The sequence below is a fragment of the Ostrinia nubilalis genome, chromosome 21, assembly GCF_963855985.1.
Source record: "Ostrinia nubilalis chromosome 21, ilOstNubi1.1, whole genome shotgun sequence".
In the NCBI taxonomy this organism is placed as follows: Eukaryota; Metazoa; Arthropoda; class Insecta; order Lepidoptera; family Crambidae; genus Ostrinia; species Ostrinia nubilalis.
In genome coordinates, this window is record NC_087108.1 from 3801675 (window position 1) to 3824175 (window position 22501).

The 22501-nt window shown below is 39.9% G+C and overlaps 1 protein-coding gene across 1 annotated transcript in view; it reads right to left on the reverse strand.

Annotated features, from left to right (window-relative positions):
• Nucleotides 1-8466: 8466 nt before the first annotated feature.
• The window catches only part of LOC135082141 (eukaryotic translation initiation factor 3 subunit A-like), a 49363-nt gene continuing 35328 nt past the window's right edge, over nt 8467-22501 (reverse strand). Inside the window, exons 17-23 of the mRNA XM_063976892.1 lie at nt 19535-19743; nt 17895-18012; nt 16900-17043; nt 14565-14643; nt 13955-14187; nt 9333-9418; nt 8467-8599 (exon numbers count right to left, since the gene is read on the reverse strand). Of these exons, the coding sequence (XP_063832962.1) occupies nt 8553-8599; nt 9333-9418; nt 13955-14187; nt 14565-14643; nt 16900-17043; nt 17895-18012; nt 19535-19743 (916 nt within the window). The 3' untranslated portion in view covers nt 8467-8552. The remainder of the gene's footprint in view (nt 8600-9332; nt 9419-13954; nt 14188-14564; nt 14644-16899; nt 17044-17894; nt 18013-19534; nt 19744-22501) is intronic.

A 22501-nucleotide genomic window follows, 5' to 3' on the forward strand; every position in this document is an offset into this window, starting at 1 on the left:
CAGGCTGTTTGTTTGGTCGCCATTTCTTTTTGTGCAACGTACTTGTAAGGACTGCGGAGAGCCTTTAAAGCAAAAATGATACATTCTGGAAGAAAATCTTTTTGAAGTATCTTTGAATAGAAAATAACAGAAAGAGAGAGAGAGATGAAAAATATGTTAGAGTAGTGAAAGTACGAGTAGGTATTTAAAAATGTTTTTAATTGTTTGTGGAGACCCTTAATTAAGACGTACAGAATTATTAAAGCAAATAAGTTACAATTATAAGCTTCATAACCAAATGAAAAAGGCAGTGTAAAAAATTACCGGTCCCACAGGGGTGCAAGACCCTGAGCACGGTTTTTTCTAAAATTGAAACATGTAAGTAGTGATTCAATACTTAAACAGTCTAAATCAGATCTTTTGAATATTGATTCACCAATTTTGACCCAACCAGGAATCAAATCGAACCTGAGACCGATGATTTTAAGAAGGCGTCATCAATCTGTGGCGTCCACTACGCCATCATATAAAATTGCGTGCTGAGTGACTGACGTATGTTCGACTGCTAACATCTTCTAAACTTCCTTTTGTGAGTAAACGTTTTTGTTAAAAAAACGCTTTACATGGAATGTTGACCAATACTTTAATTTTAGAACAAATCAAATCAAAAATATTGATTCAATTTTGATCAGTATTTTGGCACTTATGAACGTCAAAAATAATTCAAAAAGGGTAGATAGCTCTTATGGTGCACATAGTTACATGTCTCCTTATCTTTTGGCCCCTATCAACGCTTCGAGAAAACATTATGGCAAGTGCTGAGAAGAAAAGCCGGAACAAACTCAGTCACCACTAGTTGCCACCTTACATAGTTACAATCACAGATATAGATCTATGGTTACATCCCTACTAATATTATAAATGCGAAAGTAGCTGTCTGTCCTTAACCCCTGAACTGATTTTGATGAAATTTGGTATAGATATAGGTAGTTTGGGAAAGGACATAGGATAGTTTTTATCCCGGTTTTTGGAACAGGGACGCGCGCGGTAGTTTTTGTGACAACAAAATTTCACGCGGGCAAATCCGCGGGCGGAAAGCTAGTCTTATTTAAATTAGATTACGTAACAAATAAAAATATTTGTACATGTTTGAATCCATATTCAATGGACGATTCCGAAAAGTGTCGATTAATGGCGAGATGTTTGCATTCCAAACAACAACATTCCCAGAATATGGATGTTTTGGTTTCTTTCAGAAAGATACGAAAACATTATTGTTTGATCCGCTTATATTTCAGGAAAATAAGATCAAACCTAAATTGATTGATGAATGTTCCTTTGTTAATTATTATTAATTTTAATACGTATGAGTTATTCAATAGAACATTTTCCGTTCAAAACTCAGCTTTGTATTCAGCTTGGGGACAAGGGGAATAAACCGCGACCCAACAGGTAAAATGGCTTTGCTATGATATAAACGTTATCCTGGGTCCTAGGTGGATCGACGATCTGGTGAAGGTCGCGGGAGGTGCCTGGATGCGGGTGGCGCAGGAACAGTTTTTGTGGAAAACCTTGGGGGAGGTCTTTGTCCAGCAGTGGACGTCTTTCGGCTGAAACGAACGAACGTTATCCTGCCAGAATTCGGATTTTCATGAATACTGAAACAGGCTGAAAATACACATTGAATACTGGTCACATTTACATCAAATATGTCTTGCATTATTAGATTTTGGAGCGGAAGCCACACTTTGCCGCATACACCTTACCATGTCGTCATCTCTACTCTGTATAAAGTGGCAATCTTGAAACCTGAATTAACTCCTTCTACGTAATGAAGTGTTTAAGGTTCGCCGTAGTTTTGCATGTTGCAGCTCAATTTGTGTCCGAATATTGTGGGAAAGTAGATCACGCAGGCGGACGCCGCTCATCATGGTAACTCGCCGTTTCCTCGCGATACTTCTCGTTGTGTTAATTGTTAACTTATGTAAATTGACGATTACGTAGGTACTTATAAGGATTATCAGATTTTAAGAACTAAACTCACGCCCATATTCACAAACATTACTATGAGGTCTCACAGTGCGCTTAGACGCACGGTGTGACTCATGACATGAACCAATCACAGAGCTCTATTCAACGCTGTGCGTTCTATTTGCTGCTTCACTTAAGCAAGAATCGTTTGTGAATACTGGCGTCAGACTTTAGAGCAGTACAGTTATGAATAGGTACTTACTTACTTTTTCAGTAGCTTCCATGGCTTGGTGTTTCATTGTATCGGTCTTGAGATATCTCACTTCCTAGGTTCGAGACATAGGTGAGACAGATATTGAAAGCACTTCGTGTATTGTTTTCAGCTTGTTTAGGACATTATTACACTGTCAAAGAAATACATTTTTTCCCTCGGCGGAATTCGAACCTGCAGCTGTGATACATTGTAATCTGTAGTAAACTACTTGGTTGCCACCTGGTGGGCTAGGATGCGCGCCGTGATAAAATCTTAAGGATGATTTTATCACGTAAAATCGATAAAAAAGGCGTGATAAACGCTTATCGCGGCACGCATCTTACACCTGCATCGCTGGTGTCGCCTGCATGTCATCATAAGCAGTCTTATGGTGATTATTATGTATCTTTTTGCTTCTACCCTTAAGTGTTTTTACTAAGAGAAAGGTACTTGCAATACCTAACCTCTACCATTTCGGTCTTGAAGTGTTCTAGAGATTGTTTGAAAACCTGTTCATGCTTTTGCAATCAGAACTTTCACATTAAAATACGTCTACTTTAATCCGTAATAATTATTGTATGCTCATAAGTAGCTGGTAAATTCAATTAATATACCGGAATTATAGGTTTAATTAGAGTTGAGGCGATACACGAGCAAAGATTTGTTTTTGTAAAAACGTATAATGTTCTTCGCTGACGTGTTGCGTAGTCTGACTGACAAGCGCTTTCTGTCTCGCTTGCAGATATTCTAGCAAGAGTGAGATAGCTACTGTATTCAATATTTGAATGGTGTGTCCTTAAGAGCCATTTCACAAAAATATTCCGCGCGAATTTAGGTAAAAGCTGTCAACGCAACGTCAAAAGAGTAAAAAGAACGCTGAAATGGACAAAAAAATCTTGAGCCGTGACCGTATTAAGACTTGATTTAAGTTATTAATTTTAAGGTAGAATGAGGTATTCAAACTTGATTAATTAATTTAAATTTTTAGTAGAGTTTATTAAGTCTTTTATATTTCGATTCATAATGAAACACGAATAGGTATAATATGTAAAATATATATTAAGTACAAAATAAAGACAGTCACATAGTGAAAAATAAATCTGCCCCCTTACAGCTCCATCATCGGACCCTGGATACGAATAAAGAAACACGAATAGGTATAATATGTAAAATATATTAAGTACAAAATAAAGACAGTCACATAGTGAAAAAAAAATCTGCCCCCTTACAGCTCCATCATCGGACCCTGGATACGAAATATTCGTCAAGGCGAATCACACAAGCTCAAACTCCATATAGTTCTATTGTTTTGTTACGGAGGTGGCCATTGCATCTCCTTCAGATCCATTATCAGACAGAGCTAAGAAATAAATAAATAAATATTATTATAAGTAAACAAATAACTAAAATAATTCATCTTACTATCTTACTTTTTACTAGTCTTACTAATATTATAAATACGAAAGTTTGTGTGGATGTCTGGATGTTTGTTACACTTTCACGCAAAAACTACTGAACAGATTTTGATGAAACTTTACAGTCCAGTACAGCAGTACTAGCAGTCTGTGTTCAACTATCACTCGGGTCGGACGTTCCTATCGCAAGACCTTTGGTTCACTCAGTTCCGATACGACTCTAGTGCTGTGTGTAATTATTTTCGTTAATACACTGAGTTTATTAATTTCTACGAGTGGATTTCATTTTGCCTGAGACCTACACCATGAACCCTGAACCAGAAGACCCTGTCGCCAGCGACAGCGACGCTCATCCATCCCTGGCGTCGACCAGAATAACAATGTATAGGCTATAATTTATGACGATCTGTGACAAACTAAATTTCAAGCGGGTGAAGCCGCGGGCAATACTACATATTTCATACTAGCTTTTTGCCCGCGACTTCTTCTGCGATGAAGTGGAAAATGGTTCTAATAGAATTAAAATATTCTAAGAAAATTAATTTTGTTAAATGATTATATTTTTTGATATAAAATCTACACATCATTATGTTTAAATATTTGAATACTTACAAAATTATGAGATCTTTCTAAAACAAAATTAAAACACTACAACTGCCGCAGATTTCTTTGTAAACAATGTTTTTTTGTTTTTCCTTCAGGTGCTAAAATCACCAGGCTATTGTGTGCGCATACTCTGGAGTATTCCACATACAACTGGTCGTCGGAGAAGCATAGATTACCATTAAGTCTACTCCCGCTACCATATGGAACTCCGCTAAAACTCGTGAGGGCGCCAACATTTGCTTTTGTATCGAAAATTAGTATGAGCAGCTGCGCACGCGGTTGCCCGTTGCAGGCTCTATGCAACCACACTATTTTAAACCGTGGTCCCTAAGCATGAGATGGGAAACTGCACTCTCTTGAATTCTCTTGAATTTGATGGTGTTAGGGGAATCCTAGGAATGAATACAGACTTTCCAATGGAATCTCCTCATCAATATTGCGAAATTGCGAGTTGCAATGCAATGTTACGTTTTCACTTGTTATTTTATTGTAATCTGACCTTGATTTTTCAAACACGTGTCAAAATAAAAAAAAATAATTTAAATCAAAAGTACTAAGGAATATTTCATTGATATCAACTTAGAAACAAGCACAGATCACAGAAACTAAAGGGAAATGTGACAAGGGACAAATTGGAACATATTGCTTGTGAAAGCAATGATGACAGTAGCGACGTCATTATGTAAACAGTTTATATTGCTTGCATAGTACTAAAGATTATTCGAACGTTGAATACTGATACCGCAATGGATAATGAGCACATAATTTGATTTCTTTGTGTGTGTGAATTTCTAATACGACACTGAGTTTCGAACTCAGCGCATTACTTAGCATCTCTCTATATTTCTATGGAACCAAGTTATCTCCAAAATAACATTCCACACCTTTTTAACCTAGTCAGGTAATAATTTTAATAAAATACGAAGCACGTCATCTATCAATAGGACATATGTATATTTTAGAAGTTAATAAATTATGCATAAAATATAAACACTTTAGAAGTTTAGTTAAATCGTAGAATTTCTGAAAAACAAGTACTAAAATCGTACTGAAAAAGAAAGTATTAACATGTTATCTAATTTATTTATTAAACGTCGAATTTTATCAAAGATTTTGGACTAAAGTTTTTGAAAATATTTTATAATATATAATAAATAAATAAATAAATAAATAGCCTACATAGAAAAAAATTAGGATTCTAAATCGTGAAAGAAATTTTTTTCGGAGCCTATTGCCTCCAAACAAACAAACAAACAATTAAATCTTTCCTCTTTTATTAGTATAGATTTAACAACAAAACAAAACGCTTCTTTTTCTTCTTCACGAAATAAAACTCAAAGCGGATAAATAAATAAACAAATCTTTGGACAATTTCACAGCGCCATCTAGTCCAAAAGTAGGCAACCAATATGCATGTGTTAAGGGTGCTATCATAATGGATATACTTTTTTATAATTTATTTATTAAATTAAATACATGGTACCTACATATTATACATAGTTACACCCAGATCCGTCAAAGAAATTAAAATTCATCATTTCAATTTCTGCTCGGCCGGCCGACTCGAAACAGCCTCTTGGCATAGTATCAAATGTATTTGGTCGCCGTACAAATCACCGCTTTACGACACGAACGCACGTAAACGTCACGGCGGGAAAAATGACACAGGTCCTGCCTTGACGGGCGCTCGCGCCATACTAATCGATGTCGGCTTGCGCATTGTAATTTATACTGATATTCACATCAATATTTTGACAAAGTGGTTACTAATATTTAAACAATAACTGTAGAAATTAATTCTACAATGAATATTCTTTATTTTGGGATACTTTTATTGCAGTTTATGCTGTGTTTTTAAACCAAAAACCACGATCAAAATGTGACGTTAATCTTCAAATTTGCCAAATTATTTTTAGATTTTACTCAATCATGGTAATGAAATTCAAGAATCTATTTCATTAATGGACTACAAGAATATATGTCCGATGATTACTATATATTTTTAAGCTTATTATATGAGCATAAATAATAGATACAGGACTTTGAAAATGAGTCTGCGGCAATTTTTTCGTAAAATGGTTGTGGGAGATGGGGCACTGTGAATTAAGCAAAAGAGTTTTAGTAAATCCGTTTCATTAATGGTCAACAACAAGGATTGACCTATCTTTCGCAGTTATTAAATAATCTCTGGGTGTTGCTTAAGATAGTAATTCATGCTTCCAAAATCTTAGAAATTCGCACGAAAATGTAAAATGGCTCTTAAGACGCCATGCTAATAATATTATTACGTTTGTGCGAGTATGTGTACCGTCTTGTCTCAACTTTCGTTGCGCGATCTATAAATTAGATCAATAATTTCCCTGTTTCCTCGTGGTCCTACTAATTTGTCCTACTGGTAGGACCACCAGAAAGGCTAGTTCCTCGGGTCCTATCATTGTTACTTATTCCGATGTTACTTAGCACTAATAAAGAAAACACCACGATCCCGATTGAAGTATTTATTAAGCATAACGCGAAGTCTACATAGCATCTTCGAGATGTTAGCATGCTACAAGTTGATGGGTCTACTGTTTCGCACCGACAAGCCATTGTTCGCTCAAACTGTAGTGTTTGTAATCACTGTTCTCAGTAACGGGATCGACTATTCGATCACGGAGTATGCAAATGATACATGATATCAAGTGAATTGAAACGCGTATGAGTGCCCGCAGCAAGAATATAGATTTTGAGTGAAATAATGATGAAGACCATGACACTATAAAGTCTAACAGATAATAAAGAAGTCAACTGTATCAAAACATATTACATAATGAATAGTCATGTCAAAACAAAATTGAATAAATCTTAATTATTCACAATAGAGCTAGCGCGGAGCCACAAAATCAAACAATCCAAAAACACCGAATGTTTTGATAGAATATAATCGTTTATTAATCGATTGTACAGTTGATAATATCGATATCTCATGCGTAACGGTTGTTTGCAATATTAAGACAGACCAGTGTAAATGCACTTTTTAAACTCCGAAAGTCGCACCCGCGATTCTATTTTATGAATGGAGCTTTATTCATGTTCTTTCTATGGGCACAATACAGTTAATAAACATGACGAACATATTTATACCTTCGGGTTTCAATTCAATATAACGTGAGTATACTTTTTTATATGTAAGTAATGTTTTAACGTATATTTGGCAAATCTTATGTCTAATATTTATTTGTGATCTACCTACATTCAAGCCTAAGGTGCTTCCAAAACAATATTAGTATGCACACAATCATGCCAGAAGAAATTGACTATCTCAAACAGGATGAAGAGACAGGTCGGCAGAATAAATTGTGCCATGATTCAGTATATAAAATAACATGATTTTAATAAATTCCAAGTTGAATTAATTAAATCAATACTTGGTTTTGTGATGGGGAATTTCATGTAGTTAAGGTGCATTTTCGCTATAAAATGTAGTCAGCTCATGTTGAAGTGTCAAAAAGTTTACCTGAAAATATTATCGACAAAAAACTTTAAGAAGAGATTAGAACAATATGCCAACCTACCAACCTGAATCTTACACTCTGTTTAGAACGCTATCTAAAAATGACTGAACCAGCAAAGCAAATGACTTTAAAATAAAAATACAAGAAGCTTAGGAGGTTACACAAAATATAATAGAAATGAAATAAAAATATCCCTCACCCATACAGTAAAATAATATATTGGCGCGAAATACAACCGCGCATGGGATTACAAAGTAATATTCCATACAACAATGGCGGCTTACAAACTTGAATATAACACGATAAACAAAATAGGGTTCAGTAGAATGGAAACGCAAAATTAATAAGCAAGAAAAATTTTTTAAATGCTTTTTAGAAACTTTACCTAATATTTTGGCTATATTTCCGCGTTGACAGCTGTCAAAATCAAGATATTATAGGTTATCGCACTTGGCCTTGGCTAAATTAGCGCGGCGGCCAAGTATACGATTGAATTCATAGTCGAAAAAAGGTTAGAAGTGTCAATTATATGGAAAAACGAAAGAAAAATTCCAAATAACTTACTATGGAAATAATAGTTGTTCCAAATTTAGCCGCCAGCGGCTCTTTCGACTGAAGTTTCTCGTTTGAGGTGGTTTTAAAAGAGAAACTATTATCGATATAAATAAATCGTTTACGTTGACACTTTTGACAACACTATTAGTACAATACGACAGGGTTAACTGAAAGGTATCAAACACTCCACAGAACTGACTCAGGTCTAAAAATAAAAAGGTTTTGTTAGTGAATGCTACTGAACCCTTCACAGATATAATATCGACACAGTGGGCTTCTTTAGCGGCGGGTGACGGGCTGCCAGTCGTCACCGTCTGGGTCGCGGGCTGAAATGAAAACACACGTTGATTTATCGAACCGAAAGTATACCTACTAAAGATATAGCTACTTTTGATAATTTTACCTTCTTATAAAGTCCGGTCGCCGAGCAGGTAGAATTTCGTCCAATGACCTTAAGCTACTCATCCTCAAGCGTGTAATTATATTGCTGTCGCGTTCGCACACTCACTACGGTCGTCACAGCAATATAATTACGTGCGAGTGATAAGGATGGGTAGCTTGGGGTCATTGGACGAAATTCTACCTGCTCGTCGACCGGACTTTACAGATCTAGCGTATAACTGAGTGCTTGAAGTATGAGCGGCACGCGTGATAGAGCATACAAAAGCATGTCAAACTCTCGCTGACGTTTGACGTCACAAAAACATTCCTGTGCCGTTTCCATACCTAAAGCTCTGACTCAGTTATACGCTAGATTTGGTTTTTTTATGTGTTTGTCCTGGATCAAATAACACAGACCTCGTGAATATCGAAGCCTGTCGCGTCTCTCCAGACTGATGTACCTCCGAGGCCTACCACTGTCGTTACGTACAACTACGAGTGGGATTTATTTCGGAGGAGATTATACAAGTACATTACTATTATGAATTTGGCTTTAAACCTTAAATGCATCTAGGAAAATATTATTACAGAGATCCTCAAGCCTCCAGTTTGATTACATGCTCTTCGATTTAGTTTAGGTTTTAGGGTTAATAAAATATTGCAAGTGTGGGTACTCACGTTTCTCGTCGCGGCGCGGCGGCGGCGGTCTGCGGTCGCGATCGTCGCGGCGGGGCCCGTCGCGGTCATCGCGCCGTGGTCCGTCACTGAGATAGATAAAATGCTTTAGAGTAGGCGCACACCGTTGATTTTTCGTCGGCCGATAGCTTAGTCGGGCAGTTGATCAGTATGGGCAATGGGCATGTATGGGAGTGCGCACACTACGCCGATTCAATTTGACCGATTCGTCATACAAATTAAAATCGGGCACAACTATCGGCCAACTAAAAATCAACGGTGTGCGCATACTCTTATTGTACACCACACAAAACATAAACGAAAGAAAGGAACAGCACAGTTGAGATAATATCACAGAATAATAATAAGTACTACGTACAGAAGTTTTACTTCGCGAAGGTATTTAAAAAAATGTATGCTCAATGTTATTAACAATATGGTGTAATTTAGCCTGTCTCAAGAGTCAAGCACCATTTTGTTGACAAACGTCAGTGATCGGTACTGCGCCGAAGCTATAGGGCTGACTTCGGTAAAATGATGTGACGTGAGGTGCCAAACTGCGGAAAATGGCGGAGGAAATACATGATTTAGCATGAATTATCGTGAATAATATTAACTACTTATTTACCTCTCAGTGTCTTGAGGCAACTTAAAAAAGTACATTCTGTGTCTTTATTATTATTTAGGCAGTTAAATACTGCACAGTATTTAGTACACCATTTTCTTTATTTTCTTCCATCATACACAAGAATACGCGTGCGTGAGTCAATGTTCGCTCGTATGTGAGGCCTTGTCGAATAGTATCCTGTAGGTGGGCCATCGTGCGTGTTTTGTTTTCGATGTAAACTCGCGGAGATGAACAGGCCTGATAATATCTAATAAACAATTACAGATCGGAATCAATTTTGGAATGCAGTGGGCTTAGTGTTATTTTAAATCAAACGTCCTCACTAGTGAGCGCGTAAAAAATGACATTAAATGTATGACGGATTGTACAGCGCCCCTAGCGGAAACTTTTAAGAACTAACATGATGATTCCGTGGAGGGTAGTTGAACGGGAAGCATGGTCGATCTGTTTTAATGGTTTCAATTTATTATTTAATGGACTTTAGTGTACAAATTTGGTGTTATTTTGTGTTCTAAAGTGCAGTGAAGTGATAAATTATAAAAAACATTGAAATACTTCGAATATGAGCGCGCATCGAGTGTCGAGTGGGTTGTCGTATGAATAACCCGCTTTGGACCCGGTGGCGTCTCGAAACCTGCTTACGGGCATACTTAACTCCACGGAATCCATGAAAAATCAATAGAACTGAAACACCCGTTCTATCAAATTGATAACTATGTCAATTATTTTTTACTCGACATTGGCAGAAATAAACCTCCCAGCAGGGCTAAGATGCGCGCCGTGATAAACTGCTATCGCGGCGTTATATCGATTTTGACGTCACTATATCGTTTTATCTACCGGCGCTAACATGGCACTCCGAAAATTATCATGTCATCTGTCAAAATGTGATAGTGATAGATTTGTTTTTTTTTTGTGATAAACCTGGCAAGCCCTAACATGAAGCGCTAACTATATCATATTTTGACATCACGATAGGATAGGATGTGGTGTTTTTATCGTCCTCGATCCTTGCCCACGATAGCAAGACGATAGGAGATTAACTTTTTTGCAAGCTACTTTAACTCTATTTATTTATCATTTACAATGGTAAATGACATTTTACGATTAATTTGAGGCTAGAAAAATTCAAAGAAAGGAATCTAGCACCTTTGTGATACTTTTACTTCTAGGTGGAGATTGAGTTTTAGTTCAAGAGTTTATCAGAAGCAGCATTTTGTAATTATTGCAATGGATGTGAGGCGAATCTTGCGACAGTTTATAATCATTAACTGCAAAATCTAAGTGCTCCCACAGTCCCACCCACATTTAATTATTACATTACCTACCTTGTAAAATAACCATTACTTACTTACCTACTTAGGTAGGCAGTCAACAACAGTAGGTACATCAGACAAATATTAAGTTGCAAATGACGTGAGATACCCCATAGTGTTTAGCTTGATTTAAGTACCTACTGTCATCTGTACATAATCTTGTAAAAATTATTGAAAATGGGGCGGAATGTGGTGACCGAGCTTCTTATGTCTACATTATTTTCAAACAGTGGCAAGGTCATTGTCAGAAATTAGCATTGGGTGCGATATGTAATCAATAAAAAATTGCTATAATAACAATGAGAATAAATGAATTTTACTAATTTTATAACTTGACGGTGTTACCATACATATACATTCCACATTACTATAAATCTAATTCCTCCGTTTGGACTTTTTTAAGGGCTTTAATGTGACAGGATGATAATCTTGTACAATTTATTCCATTATAATAAATTCATTCATCATCATCTCAGCCATAGGACGTCCACTGCTGTAATGCTTTCCATGTTGCCCGATGGGGCAGCAAGGTTCTGGAGTGGAGGCCGGGTACTGGAATACGCAGCGTGGGACATCCACCCACAAGGTGGACCGACAACATCACGCAGGTCGCTACCAACCAGGCAATAAATTCATTATTGCAGTGTAATTTCAAAATAATTCAACCATTATTTACAAAATCTTTATTTGGAAAACTTTTGTTTTACAATAGCTATTGATAATTTCAAACACTAACAGAATTCCATGAATTGGTTAGCCTAGCCAGTATCCTTGAAGTTTTTTGCTGATTGTTATTGTGAATTTATTTATTTATTTATTATTCATTATTGAGCAATTACATATTTGATCCAAATAGCGTCCTAAATCCTTTCATGACAGTGAGCGAGACTTGCTTATGTCTGCTTTAGAATGAAATAATCACTCATAATCCCACACTTCTTCATCCACTGTCTGAAAAAAGAAAGAATATTATTTAAACACAATTATTACAATTACATAAACAGTTCATAAATACAAACATTTACTTAATTCTATTTGTATTTTAAGTTTACATACAAAATGTTGATCATCAATATTATTACACAGTGAAAGAACTATGTGAAATAAATATAGGAAAGAAGGTGAAAGCTTATTTGTATTTTATCAGGTGCTATTACTTATGAAAATCAAGATGTGCGGAGTATAGCTAATATTTTAGACTTTAGGTACTTACTTTGCTACTTATGAGTGTAACTTTATTTCTCAAATCTCAATAAACTTTCTGACTGCTTCATGTACGTTGAATTTACTGTAAACCTCGCATTATGGGATAGGTAGTGGAGTTCGGTTATTCTGTTAATTTTAAAGACTTCATTCTTTAATAATATCGGTATGATTAGGAATTCTTCATTGTTTTTCTTTAACTTGGTTATCTCTTCGTTTGATATTTTCCGTACTTTAGAAATATTAAAAATAAGACTGGAAACATAAAAATACAATTTTAAAAACACAAACAAATACAATCAAGCAGTCATGTAATGTCAACAAAATTGACATAACTTTTTTTTTAATGACGTTCTCACTGCTTTAAGATATGTTTTTCAGCCGAATTAATAGCAGAAATGAACGAGATTGAACGAATGAGCTAAAATATTTCAAGGTTGGCCAACATAATAACGCAATTTTTTCTTAATATGGCAACAATTGGGTTATCACGCGATAGCGGTCGATAGACTTTTCTATCGATGGTCCCATGTTAGGGAAAATGATAAAATTATCTACGTGATCGAAAATTGTCTTATCATATCATGTCATTGTCGATGCGCGCATCTTAGGCCTACAGAGAGGTTTGGTTGCCATTAAAAAAAAAAAGAACTAACATTTTCATATATTTTTAACGCGCTCACTAGTGAGGACGTTTGATTTAAATTCACACTAAGCCCTCAGATTCATACTTGAGAGTCATCAAAGAGAGAATGTAAAAGAAATATTTAATATAGCATTTGTCCTGGATCAAATTAACACAGACCTCGTAAATAGCGAGGCCTGTCGCGTCTCACCAGAATGCTGTGCCTCCGAGGCCTACCACGCGTCATTATGTAGAACTACGAGTGGGATTTATTTCGGAGGACTACTATTCAAAGATGGTATTTTACTGTGACACCATAGTCTACATTATTTCCACTTTAATAAGGTCCTACGTTGAATTTGATGTTGTTTAAAACCATCTACTTAAGCATAGGCGCCGACCACCGACTTAGTTGGCCGATAGTTGGGTCGGGGTGTTATTCAGTATGGACACGTATAATGTGCACATTACACCGATTTGGCATCGATCGATTCTTCATACAAATTAGACCTGCTTCAGACGCAGGGGTACCGGGTTCGATTCCCAGTGGGGGCAGATTTTTCTGTTCGGTTTGGTTGGTGGTAGGGCTTATTCTAAGTCCGCCTGGCTAGCTACCACTATCTTACTTACCTAAGTCTGTCGCCATAACAACAATGTTAACAGCTTTGTTGTGTTCCGGCAGTTAGAGGTAAGATAGCCAGTTCCTTCGTGGTTGATGATTCCGAGTGAAGCTCACTTCTACTTTCGGCCTGATCGTCACTTACCATCAGGGCAAAAAAAAAAAAGAATCGGGCCCAACTATCGGCTGACTTAAAGTCTGTGGTCTGCGCGGAGTCTAAGCATTATTACTCACCGGTCATCCCTCCTCGGTCCATCCCTTGGCGGGTAACGGTCGCGGTCACGGAAGTCACGATCATCGCGTCGTGGCCCATCGCGATCGTCACGCCTTGGCCCGTCGCGATCGTCGCGCCGTGGCCCATCGCGATCGTCGCGTCGCGGCCCGTCCCGATCGTCGCGTCGCGGACCGTCGCGGAAACGGTCCTCGCGCGGCGGACCGTCCTTGGAGCGCCAGGCGGAAGGGCGCTCCTGTGAATTAATAAAGGGTTTATTTAGTAATCAAATGCACTACAAACTTAAATAAAAACCAAAGTTACATACTATGTTGCTAGTAACACAAGTTATCTTTGATTGTGTAGAACTGTAGATACTAAAAAATGTATTTTTGTCAACGATTAGTTTATTTTCTCTTCCTCTCGCAATCTGCTAAAGTGAAACATTGTATCCATGTAAAATTAAAAATAAATGGTTTGACTGTTCCGAGCTCGCAAAAGATTTCATTGTGGTCACTACAGTCCACAACATACATCTTAATTGAATCTTTTAAAAGACTAAGGCCGAAGCTACATTGGTAAAACCATTTCTGTAACAACCTCGAAAGAAGAGAGAAGGCAATCAATACTTACAGCCGACGGCGGGGGCTCCGCAGGGCCGCGGCGCCAGGTGCCAGCGTCAGGGCCGCTGGACCGTCCACCGTAGCGAGGCCTGTCGGAGAAAACCATTTGTGAAAACCTTGGTCGTTCGTATATAACTAAACTAGCGGCCACCCGCGACTTCGTACGGGTGGAACTCGTTTTGCCCCCTTAGTTCGTAAAAATCTGTTGTTAGATATCATGTTGATAGATGGCGTTTCAAGGCTTTCCCCGCATGAATATTTACGAACGTCATAAACATTAGTTTGCCCAGCGCTGTAGATATTAACCAATGACGATAGATGGCGCTTTATAGGCACGTCTTATTTATACAGGGTGGCCAAAACAGTGAGGTCTAAAAGAAAAATTTAGATTCCTTACATCAAGGTGTACCTAAATCACCCCTATGTATGTAATACGATTATGCTTAGTTTAGGAGATAGAGTTAATTTTGTGATATTTTAAAATTTTGTGACCTAGTAGGCTTTAAACATTTTTATCTTTTTTTTGGGGTGACTTTTCTCAGATTTCTTTTTTTCGACAGATTTGTTATTAATTGCAGATGTTTGAAAAAATAATCACCTTCCTATCTTTGATTCAAGATGCAAAAGTTTTGCTAGAAACATTAAAATTATGCTTTTATCAGAACACTATCAAATTTTCAACTTAAAAGTTTAAGTAAAAAAAAGAACTTCCATAGGTCCAAAACCATTTTAAAAACTGCGCCGTTTCCTGTACTTTCATAATAATACAAAAAAACATGTACTTAATGGGCCACTATTTCCTGTAATCGGTCCACTAAAGTGGTAAGTCGGAGATTCCGTTACATGTTTTTAACTTTCTTAGAGTGAATTAATATTGGGAATCCTCTAAGTTTACATTACGTAGAACAGATTTAGAGCAGTAACTGGACAGAACATGTTTTTATTCTCAACGAGGAAGCTCTTGCCCTTCATCACACCTGGTGGAAACTGATGATTAGGCTGAAGGTGGAAGGGAACTTCAACTACAGAGGAACTATGGCTTCCTACCTCCAAATGCCAGAATACAGTAATGCTATTAACATTATTGTTACTCGTATAGTGACAGACTTACGAAAATAGAGTTGCTAGCCAGGCAGACTTAGATCAAACCCTACCACCAACCAAACCGAGCAGAAAATTTTACCTCCACTGGGAATCAAACCCGGGACCTCTGAAGCTTACCTCTTACCACTTGAAGACAGAGGCAGTTGTTACATTTTACTATTACCCTTGAAATACCTACTACAGTGAGAAGAAGGAGGGATATTTGGTTTATGTTCATTAAAACTTACTTAAAATAACAATGTGTTCCGGAATTTGGAGTTAGGAAGCCATAGTTCCTCTGTAGTTGAAGTTCCCTTCCACCTTCAGCCTAATCATCAGTTTCCACCAGGTGTGATGAAGGGCAAGAGCTTCCTCGTTGAGAATAAAAACATGTTCTGTCCAGTTACTGCTCTAAATCTGTTCTACGTAATGTAAACTTAGAGGATTCCCAATATTAATTCACTCTAAGAAAGTTAAAAAGATGTAAGGGAATCTCCGACTTACCACTTTAGTGGACCGATTACAGGAAATAGTGGCCCATTAAGTACATGTTTTTTTGTATTATTATGAAAGTACAGGAAACGGCGCAGTTTTTAAAATGGTTTTGGACCTATGGAAGTTCTTTTTTTTACTTAAACTTTTAAATTGAAAATTTGATAGTGTTCTGATAAAAGCATAATTTTAATGTTTCTAGCAAAACTTTTGTATCTTGAATCAAAGATAGGAAGGTGATTATTTTTTTCAAACATCTGCTATTAATAAAAAATCTGTCGAAAAAAAGAAATCTGAGAAAAGTCACCCCAAAAAAAAGATAAAAATGTTTAAAGCCTACTAGGTCATAACATTTTAAAATATCACAAAATTAACTCTATCTCCTAAACTAAGCACAATCGTATTATATACATGGGGGTGATTTAGGTACACCTTGATGTAAGGAATCTAAATTTTTCTTTTAGACCTCACTGTTTTGGCCACCCTGTATGTTGTAATTTTATTTGTTATTAGAGCTTGTCCTGGATCAAATTAACACAGACCTCGTAAATAGCGAGGTCTGTCGCGTCTCACCAGACTGTTGTACCTCCGAGGCCTACCACGCGTCGTTATGTACAACTACGAGTGGGATTTATTTCGGAGGATTATAACAATCTACAATAAACGCCTACGCCCTACAGCTTGACCGCCAATAAAAACCCAACCAGTGAAGGCCAAATTTGTCCCGGGGTAAGCTTGAATATAGGATCCACCCTGTATAAGAAACTTACCTCTCTCTTTCTGGCTCGCGGTTGGCCGAGCGCCAGCCGCCTTCTTCCCGGGGCCGGTCGTCCCTGGGCCGGTCGTCGCGAGGCCTGTCGTCCCGCAGCGGGCGGTCTTCCCGCGATCTGTCGTCCCTGGGACGATCCTCGCGCCTAGAAAGCAATAGTAATAAGCTATTGTGTATGTATGGAATAGGGACTGTGTTTTTGTATGTTCTTTTTGATACATTTTGTGTAAATAATTTATACATTTTCCGGCAGAGTGGATAACGTGGATAGTGGTAGGTGTAAAGTTATTTTGGGTCGTATCACTGCAGTGGAGATTAAATGACCAGCCGGGCTAGGATGCGCGCCGTGATAAAATTTTGTCGACGATTTCAGTCAACAAATGTATGAGCGGAAAGTCGATAAAATAGCGAGCATGCTTATCGCAGCGCGTATCCTTACTGGTTAGGCCATGCAAGCCACGATAAAATCTTATCGATGTTTTTAGAACACAAATTGGCTTATATTAAAATCTAAGAAATACTTGCGACACTTCAACATCATGCTGTGTGGATTAGCTGTATGGCCTTATCAAAGTGACAAGTGTGTCAACTGCTGATTGTTGTTTTTTAAGGCTATTATGTGTCACTAAGTAAAATCGATGAAAAGCCTCAATAAGATTATATCACAAATAATGATTAGCCTACTATAATCTGTCACTATTATAAAATCGACGAAAAGCCTCCTACGATTATATCACAAGTCGTGATCATTAAAGTCCGGTCGCCGAGCACGTAGAATTTCGTCCAATGACCCAAAGCTACCCATCCTTATCGCTCGCGCGTAATTATAGTGCTGTCGCTACTGTGCGACGGTCGGCCGCAGTGAGTATGCGAGCTTGGGGTCATTGGACGAAATTCTACGTGCTCGGCGACCGGACTTTAGCCTACTATAATCTGTCACTAAATGAAATCGACGAAAAGCCTCGATAAGATCATATCACAAGTCATGGTTCTTACCTGTCCTCCCTAGGCGGCGGCGGGCGGTCTTCCCGCGAGCGATCGTCACGCGGTCTGTCCACGCGGCCACGCTCCGGAGAGCGCACGCGATCTTCACGCGGGCCCTCGCGCAAGCGGCCTATAAATACACCAACATATTAGCAAAAACATGATACAACTGGTGGCAACCCAAACAGGTAATTTGTAGGTTGCGTTATTTAATTGCGTTGGCAACTGTTTGCCTCTGATATTGAGAAGAATACACGTATGAATATGTATACGTATTTGATTAAACTAGCCCTGTATAGTACTCGCACTAAACTCTTGAGACAAAATACTTTCATTCAATCTATTTTAACAAATACCTATGAACTGTATGAAAATACACACAGCTATCTTACAGAAAGGTATGAGAGTAAGTGAGAGTTAGTAGTGGCCACTGGCGATTAATGTTTTGTCACTTGCTTGTGGCTAAAATAGTGACGTCAATGAACGCTGGCGCCACAATCGAGTAAGTCCCATTGGAAATGCCAGTGGCGCCTACTGGTCAGCTAAAAAAGGAATCTTTCCTCCTTGTTTTCGGAGGCGCCACCACGGCGCCAGCTGGACATAGTGGCGCCTTCTGCTCGAGCTAGTTATAGTACTCACTGGGGCGCCAGGGCTCGGGCTTCTTCTCGGGCGCCTTGGGGTCGGTCTTGGAGCGCCAGCCGCCGGCGTCTTCTTTGCTCTCGGGGGCGCCACCACGGCGCCAACTGGACATGGTGGCGCTTTCTGCTCGAGCTAGTTATAGTACTCACTGGGGCGCCAGGGCTCGGGCTTCTTCTCGGGCGCCTTGGAGTCGGTCTTGGAGCGCCAGCCGCCAGCGTCTTCCTTGCTTTCGGGGGCGCCACCACGGCGCCAACTTGACACAGTAGCGCCTTCTGCTCGAGCTAGTTATAGTACTCACTGGGGCGCCAGGGCTCGGGCGCCTTGGAGTCGGTCTTGGAGCGCCAGCCGCCGGCGTCTTCTTTGCTCTCGGGGGCACCACCACGGCGCCAACTGGACATAGTGGCGCCTTCTGCTCGAGCTAGTTATAGTACTCACTGGGGCGCCAGGGCTCGGGCTTCTTCTCGGGCGCCTTGGAGTCGGTCTTGGAGCGCCAGCCGCCGCCGGCGTCCTCCTTGCTTTCGGGGGCGCCACCACGGCGCCAGCTGGACATAGTGGCGCCTTCTGCTCGAGCTAGTTATAGTACTCACTGGGGCGCCAGGGCTCGGGCGCCTTGGAGTCGGTCTTGGAGCGCCAGCCGCCGGCGTCTTCTTTGCTCTCGGGGGCACCACCACGGCGCCAACTGGACAAAGTGGCGCCTTCTGCTCGAGTTAGTTATAGTACTCACTGGGGCGCCAGGGCTCGGGCTTCTTCTCGGGCGCCTTGGAGTCGGTCTTGGAGCGCCAGCCGCCGCCGGCGTCCTCCTTGCTTTCGGGGGCGCCACCACGGCGCCAACTTGACACAGTAGCGCCTTCTGCTCGAGCTAGTTATAGTACTCACTGGGGCGCCAGGGCTCGGGCGCCTTGGAGTCGGTCTTGGAGCGCCAGCCGCCGGCATCTTCTTTCCTCTCAGGGGTGCCGCCGCAGCGCCAACTGGACACAATGGCGCCTTCTGCTCGAGCTAGTTATAGTACTCACTGGGGCGCCAGGGCTCGGGCTTCTTCTCGGGCGCCTTGGAGTCGGTCTTGGAGCGCCAGCCGCCGCCGGCGTCCTCCTTGCTTTCGGGGGCGCCACCACGGCGCCAGCTGGACATAGTGGCGGCCTTCTGCTCTTCAAGCCTGCGCTGTACGTCGGCTTCCTTCGCGCGGGCCTTGGCCTCTTGGCGGGAGAGCATCTCCAGATGTTCCCTGGCAGAATGAAATAGTTATGTTTAGTATAGTTACAATTTAGTGCAGCATATCAGACCATAGACTATTGTTGCAAAATAGAACCCATTAGAACTACAAGAAGGCCATTTGCTTGATCCAAATAAATTGTTTAAAAAGCCACGATAGCCGAACGGTGAAGGGGTCGGACTGACCAATTCGTGATCCGGGGAACGCGGGTTCGGTCCCCGCCGGCGATCGTCTATTGTGGTGAGCTCACTCATGACAAGCATATTTACGTAAGCTTAGTACGAGGGGCTAACAGGACTATTAGTAATTTGTGCAATAACAAATTACTAATAATCTTTTATTAAAAAAAATAATAATAATGTAGGTTTAAGCCCCGTGTTGATACTAAAACATGTTTCAAACTCATACATTGAATGAGGGCTATCGTTTTAGCGCTCACCAGTTGGCGCCACTGTAGAGTAAGGTCCTGTCACTTGCTAGTAGCGAAGACAGTGGCGCCAACTGGTGAGCGCTAACGTGGTAGGAGGACTATCGCAATTGCCCTCATCAAGATGTCGCCACTGTAGAGTAAGGTCCTGTCAATCGCCAGGGGTGCCAACTGTTAAGTATAAAAACGATAGCCCTCATTGAGATTAGTTGATGTAATCTCTTTGAATACAATATATTGGGCGAAACGGCGGACAAAAGCTAATACAACATACTTCTCCTTCTCCCTTTCTCGCTCCCTCTGCGCGGCCAGCTCCTCCGCTTGACGACGTTCGCGCTCCTCTCTCTCGCGGTGTTATGCTAAGTGAATAAAGTTTAAAATACCGTGGCAATATACACTCGGCATCAAATAAATCGCACCTCCCGCGACAAGCACTTATCAAACGTATGCATCCCCACTTTCCACCAACATTGGTACCATTTGAAAGCCTAGTTCTAAACTTCATTTCATTAAAGGAAAGGTTTTTACCCCAAAAATGTGTCTTTACAAGAATCCAGAGTCACTTCTTCAAAAAATAGGTAGTTACGCTATAGCCATTTTTTATGACTATAAAACTGTTAAGTTGGGATTAATCGCTATCCATCTGTTAAAGAGGACACGTGAGATCATTATTTGGTTTTATAACCATAAAAAATGGTCTAATTGATCCCAGAGGTGAGCCCAAAGTGAGGTCTCTTTTCAAGTCACATTTATGGTATATGTTAATCATTTATTTAGAAATGAAATTTATTTTTCTTTAAGGATATTTATTGGGCTTTCAAATAACACCAATATTGCTGGGGTACCATGATTGTGTCAGAAGAAAATCTTTTAAGTTCGCGTCGCGGAAGGTGCGGTTTATTTGATGTTGAGTGTAGTATAAAGTCTCACTTTTCCTTCTCCCTTTCTCGCTCTCTCTGCGCGGCCAGCTCCTCGGCCTGGCGACGTTCGCGCTCCTCTCTCTCGCGGCGTTATGCTTAGTGAATAAAGTTTAAAATACGGTGGCAATATAGTATAAAGTCTCACTTTTCTTTCTCCCTTTCTCGCTCCCTCTGCGCGGCCAGCTCCTTCCTCTCGCGGCGTTATTCTAAGTGAATAAGGTGTAAAATACGATGGCAATATAGTATTAAGTCTCACTTTTCCTTCTCCCTCTCTCGCTCCCTCTGCGCGGCCAGCTCCTCCGCTTGGCGACGTTCGCGCTGCTCTCTCTCACGCCGTTATGCTAAGTGAATAAGGTGTAAAATACGGTGGCATTATAGTATACAGGGTGGAAACGATAAATGATCTCACTCGATTATTTCTAAACTATGCAAGATATCGAAAAACTGGTTACTGATCCTGAAAGTGCTTCACGAGCTCTATCCAACGTTACCAATAATAGGTTACAAAATGAACTGGATCTATCCGAAAATTCAATGTTTCCAGCTTCCATACATTTAGTAAAACCACTTAATATTAAAAACTATACTAGCTTTCCAAAAACTGATTACTGATCCTGATAGTGCTTCGCGAGCTCTATCCAACGGTACCAACAATTAGTTACAAAATAAACTGGATCTATCCGAAAATTCAATGTTTCCAACTTCCATACATTTAGTACTGCCACAATCATGGCCCTCATGTCTTGATAATATTATAGCAAGTAAAGCCTAGAACCAATGTTTTCCATGAATAATTTTAAATAAGAATGTTATTTATGAGTTCATTTAAGTGTTTTTGTGGGGTTGAGTTTCTCGGCTGACAAGCGGGGTGAAGGGCTCCAAATAACAACACCGCGTTGATGCAAAAATGGGGTACCTTATTGCAAAGTACGGGGCAGGTACAAAAATAGCGGGTGCGGGCGTCTCCCGTCCGTAGACCAATTCCCGCAAGGACGTTGGACACAGACGCGGGAGAATCGCTGGCAATTTGTAATTAGGCGTTCGGAAGTCCCAATCTGTGATTCCCCTAAAGAACGTCACAGTCGGATGCAACCTTGGCTTATTACTTACGCCTCACAAAACTCACAATATTCAACATAATCGTCGGAAGGTCTTTAAGGGAAAAAAAATCTGGACACCGCGGTGTAGAAATCGACTCTCAATGTGCTAGTGTCATCTAGCGGCGAGCGGCGCAAACATTTCCTAGACTGAATAGATCTTGCAATAAGCACGGTGATCCGCGGTGGCTTGGTAATGCAGGCGAACACCACGAGACGGCGCTAGTAGTATTGATTGATAAATGTGACGTTGTTACAACCTCCCCCTCAGATCACGAAGTCGTCCCGACGAGAAGATCTGGATTACGTTCTTGTGACGTCCACGG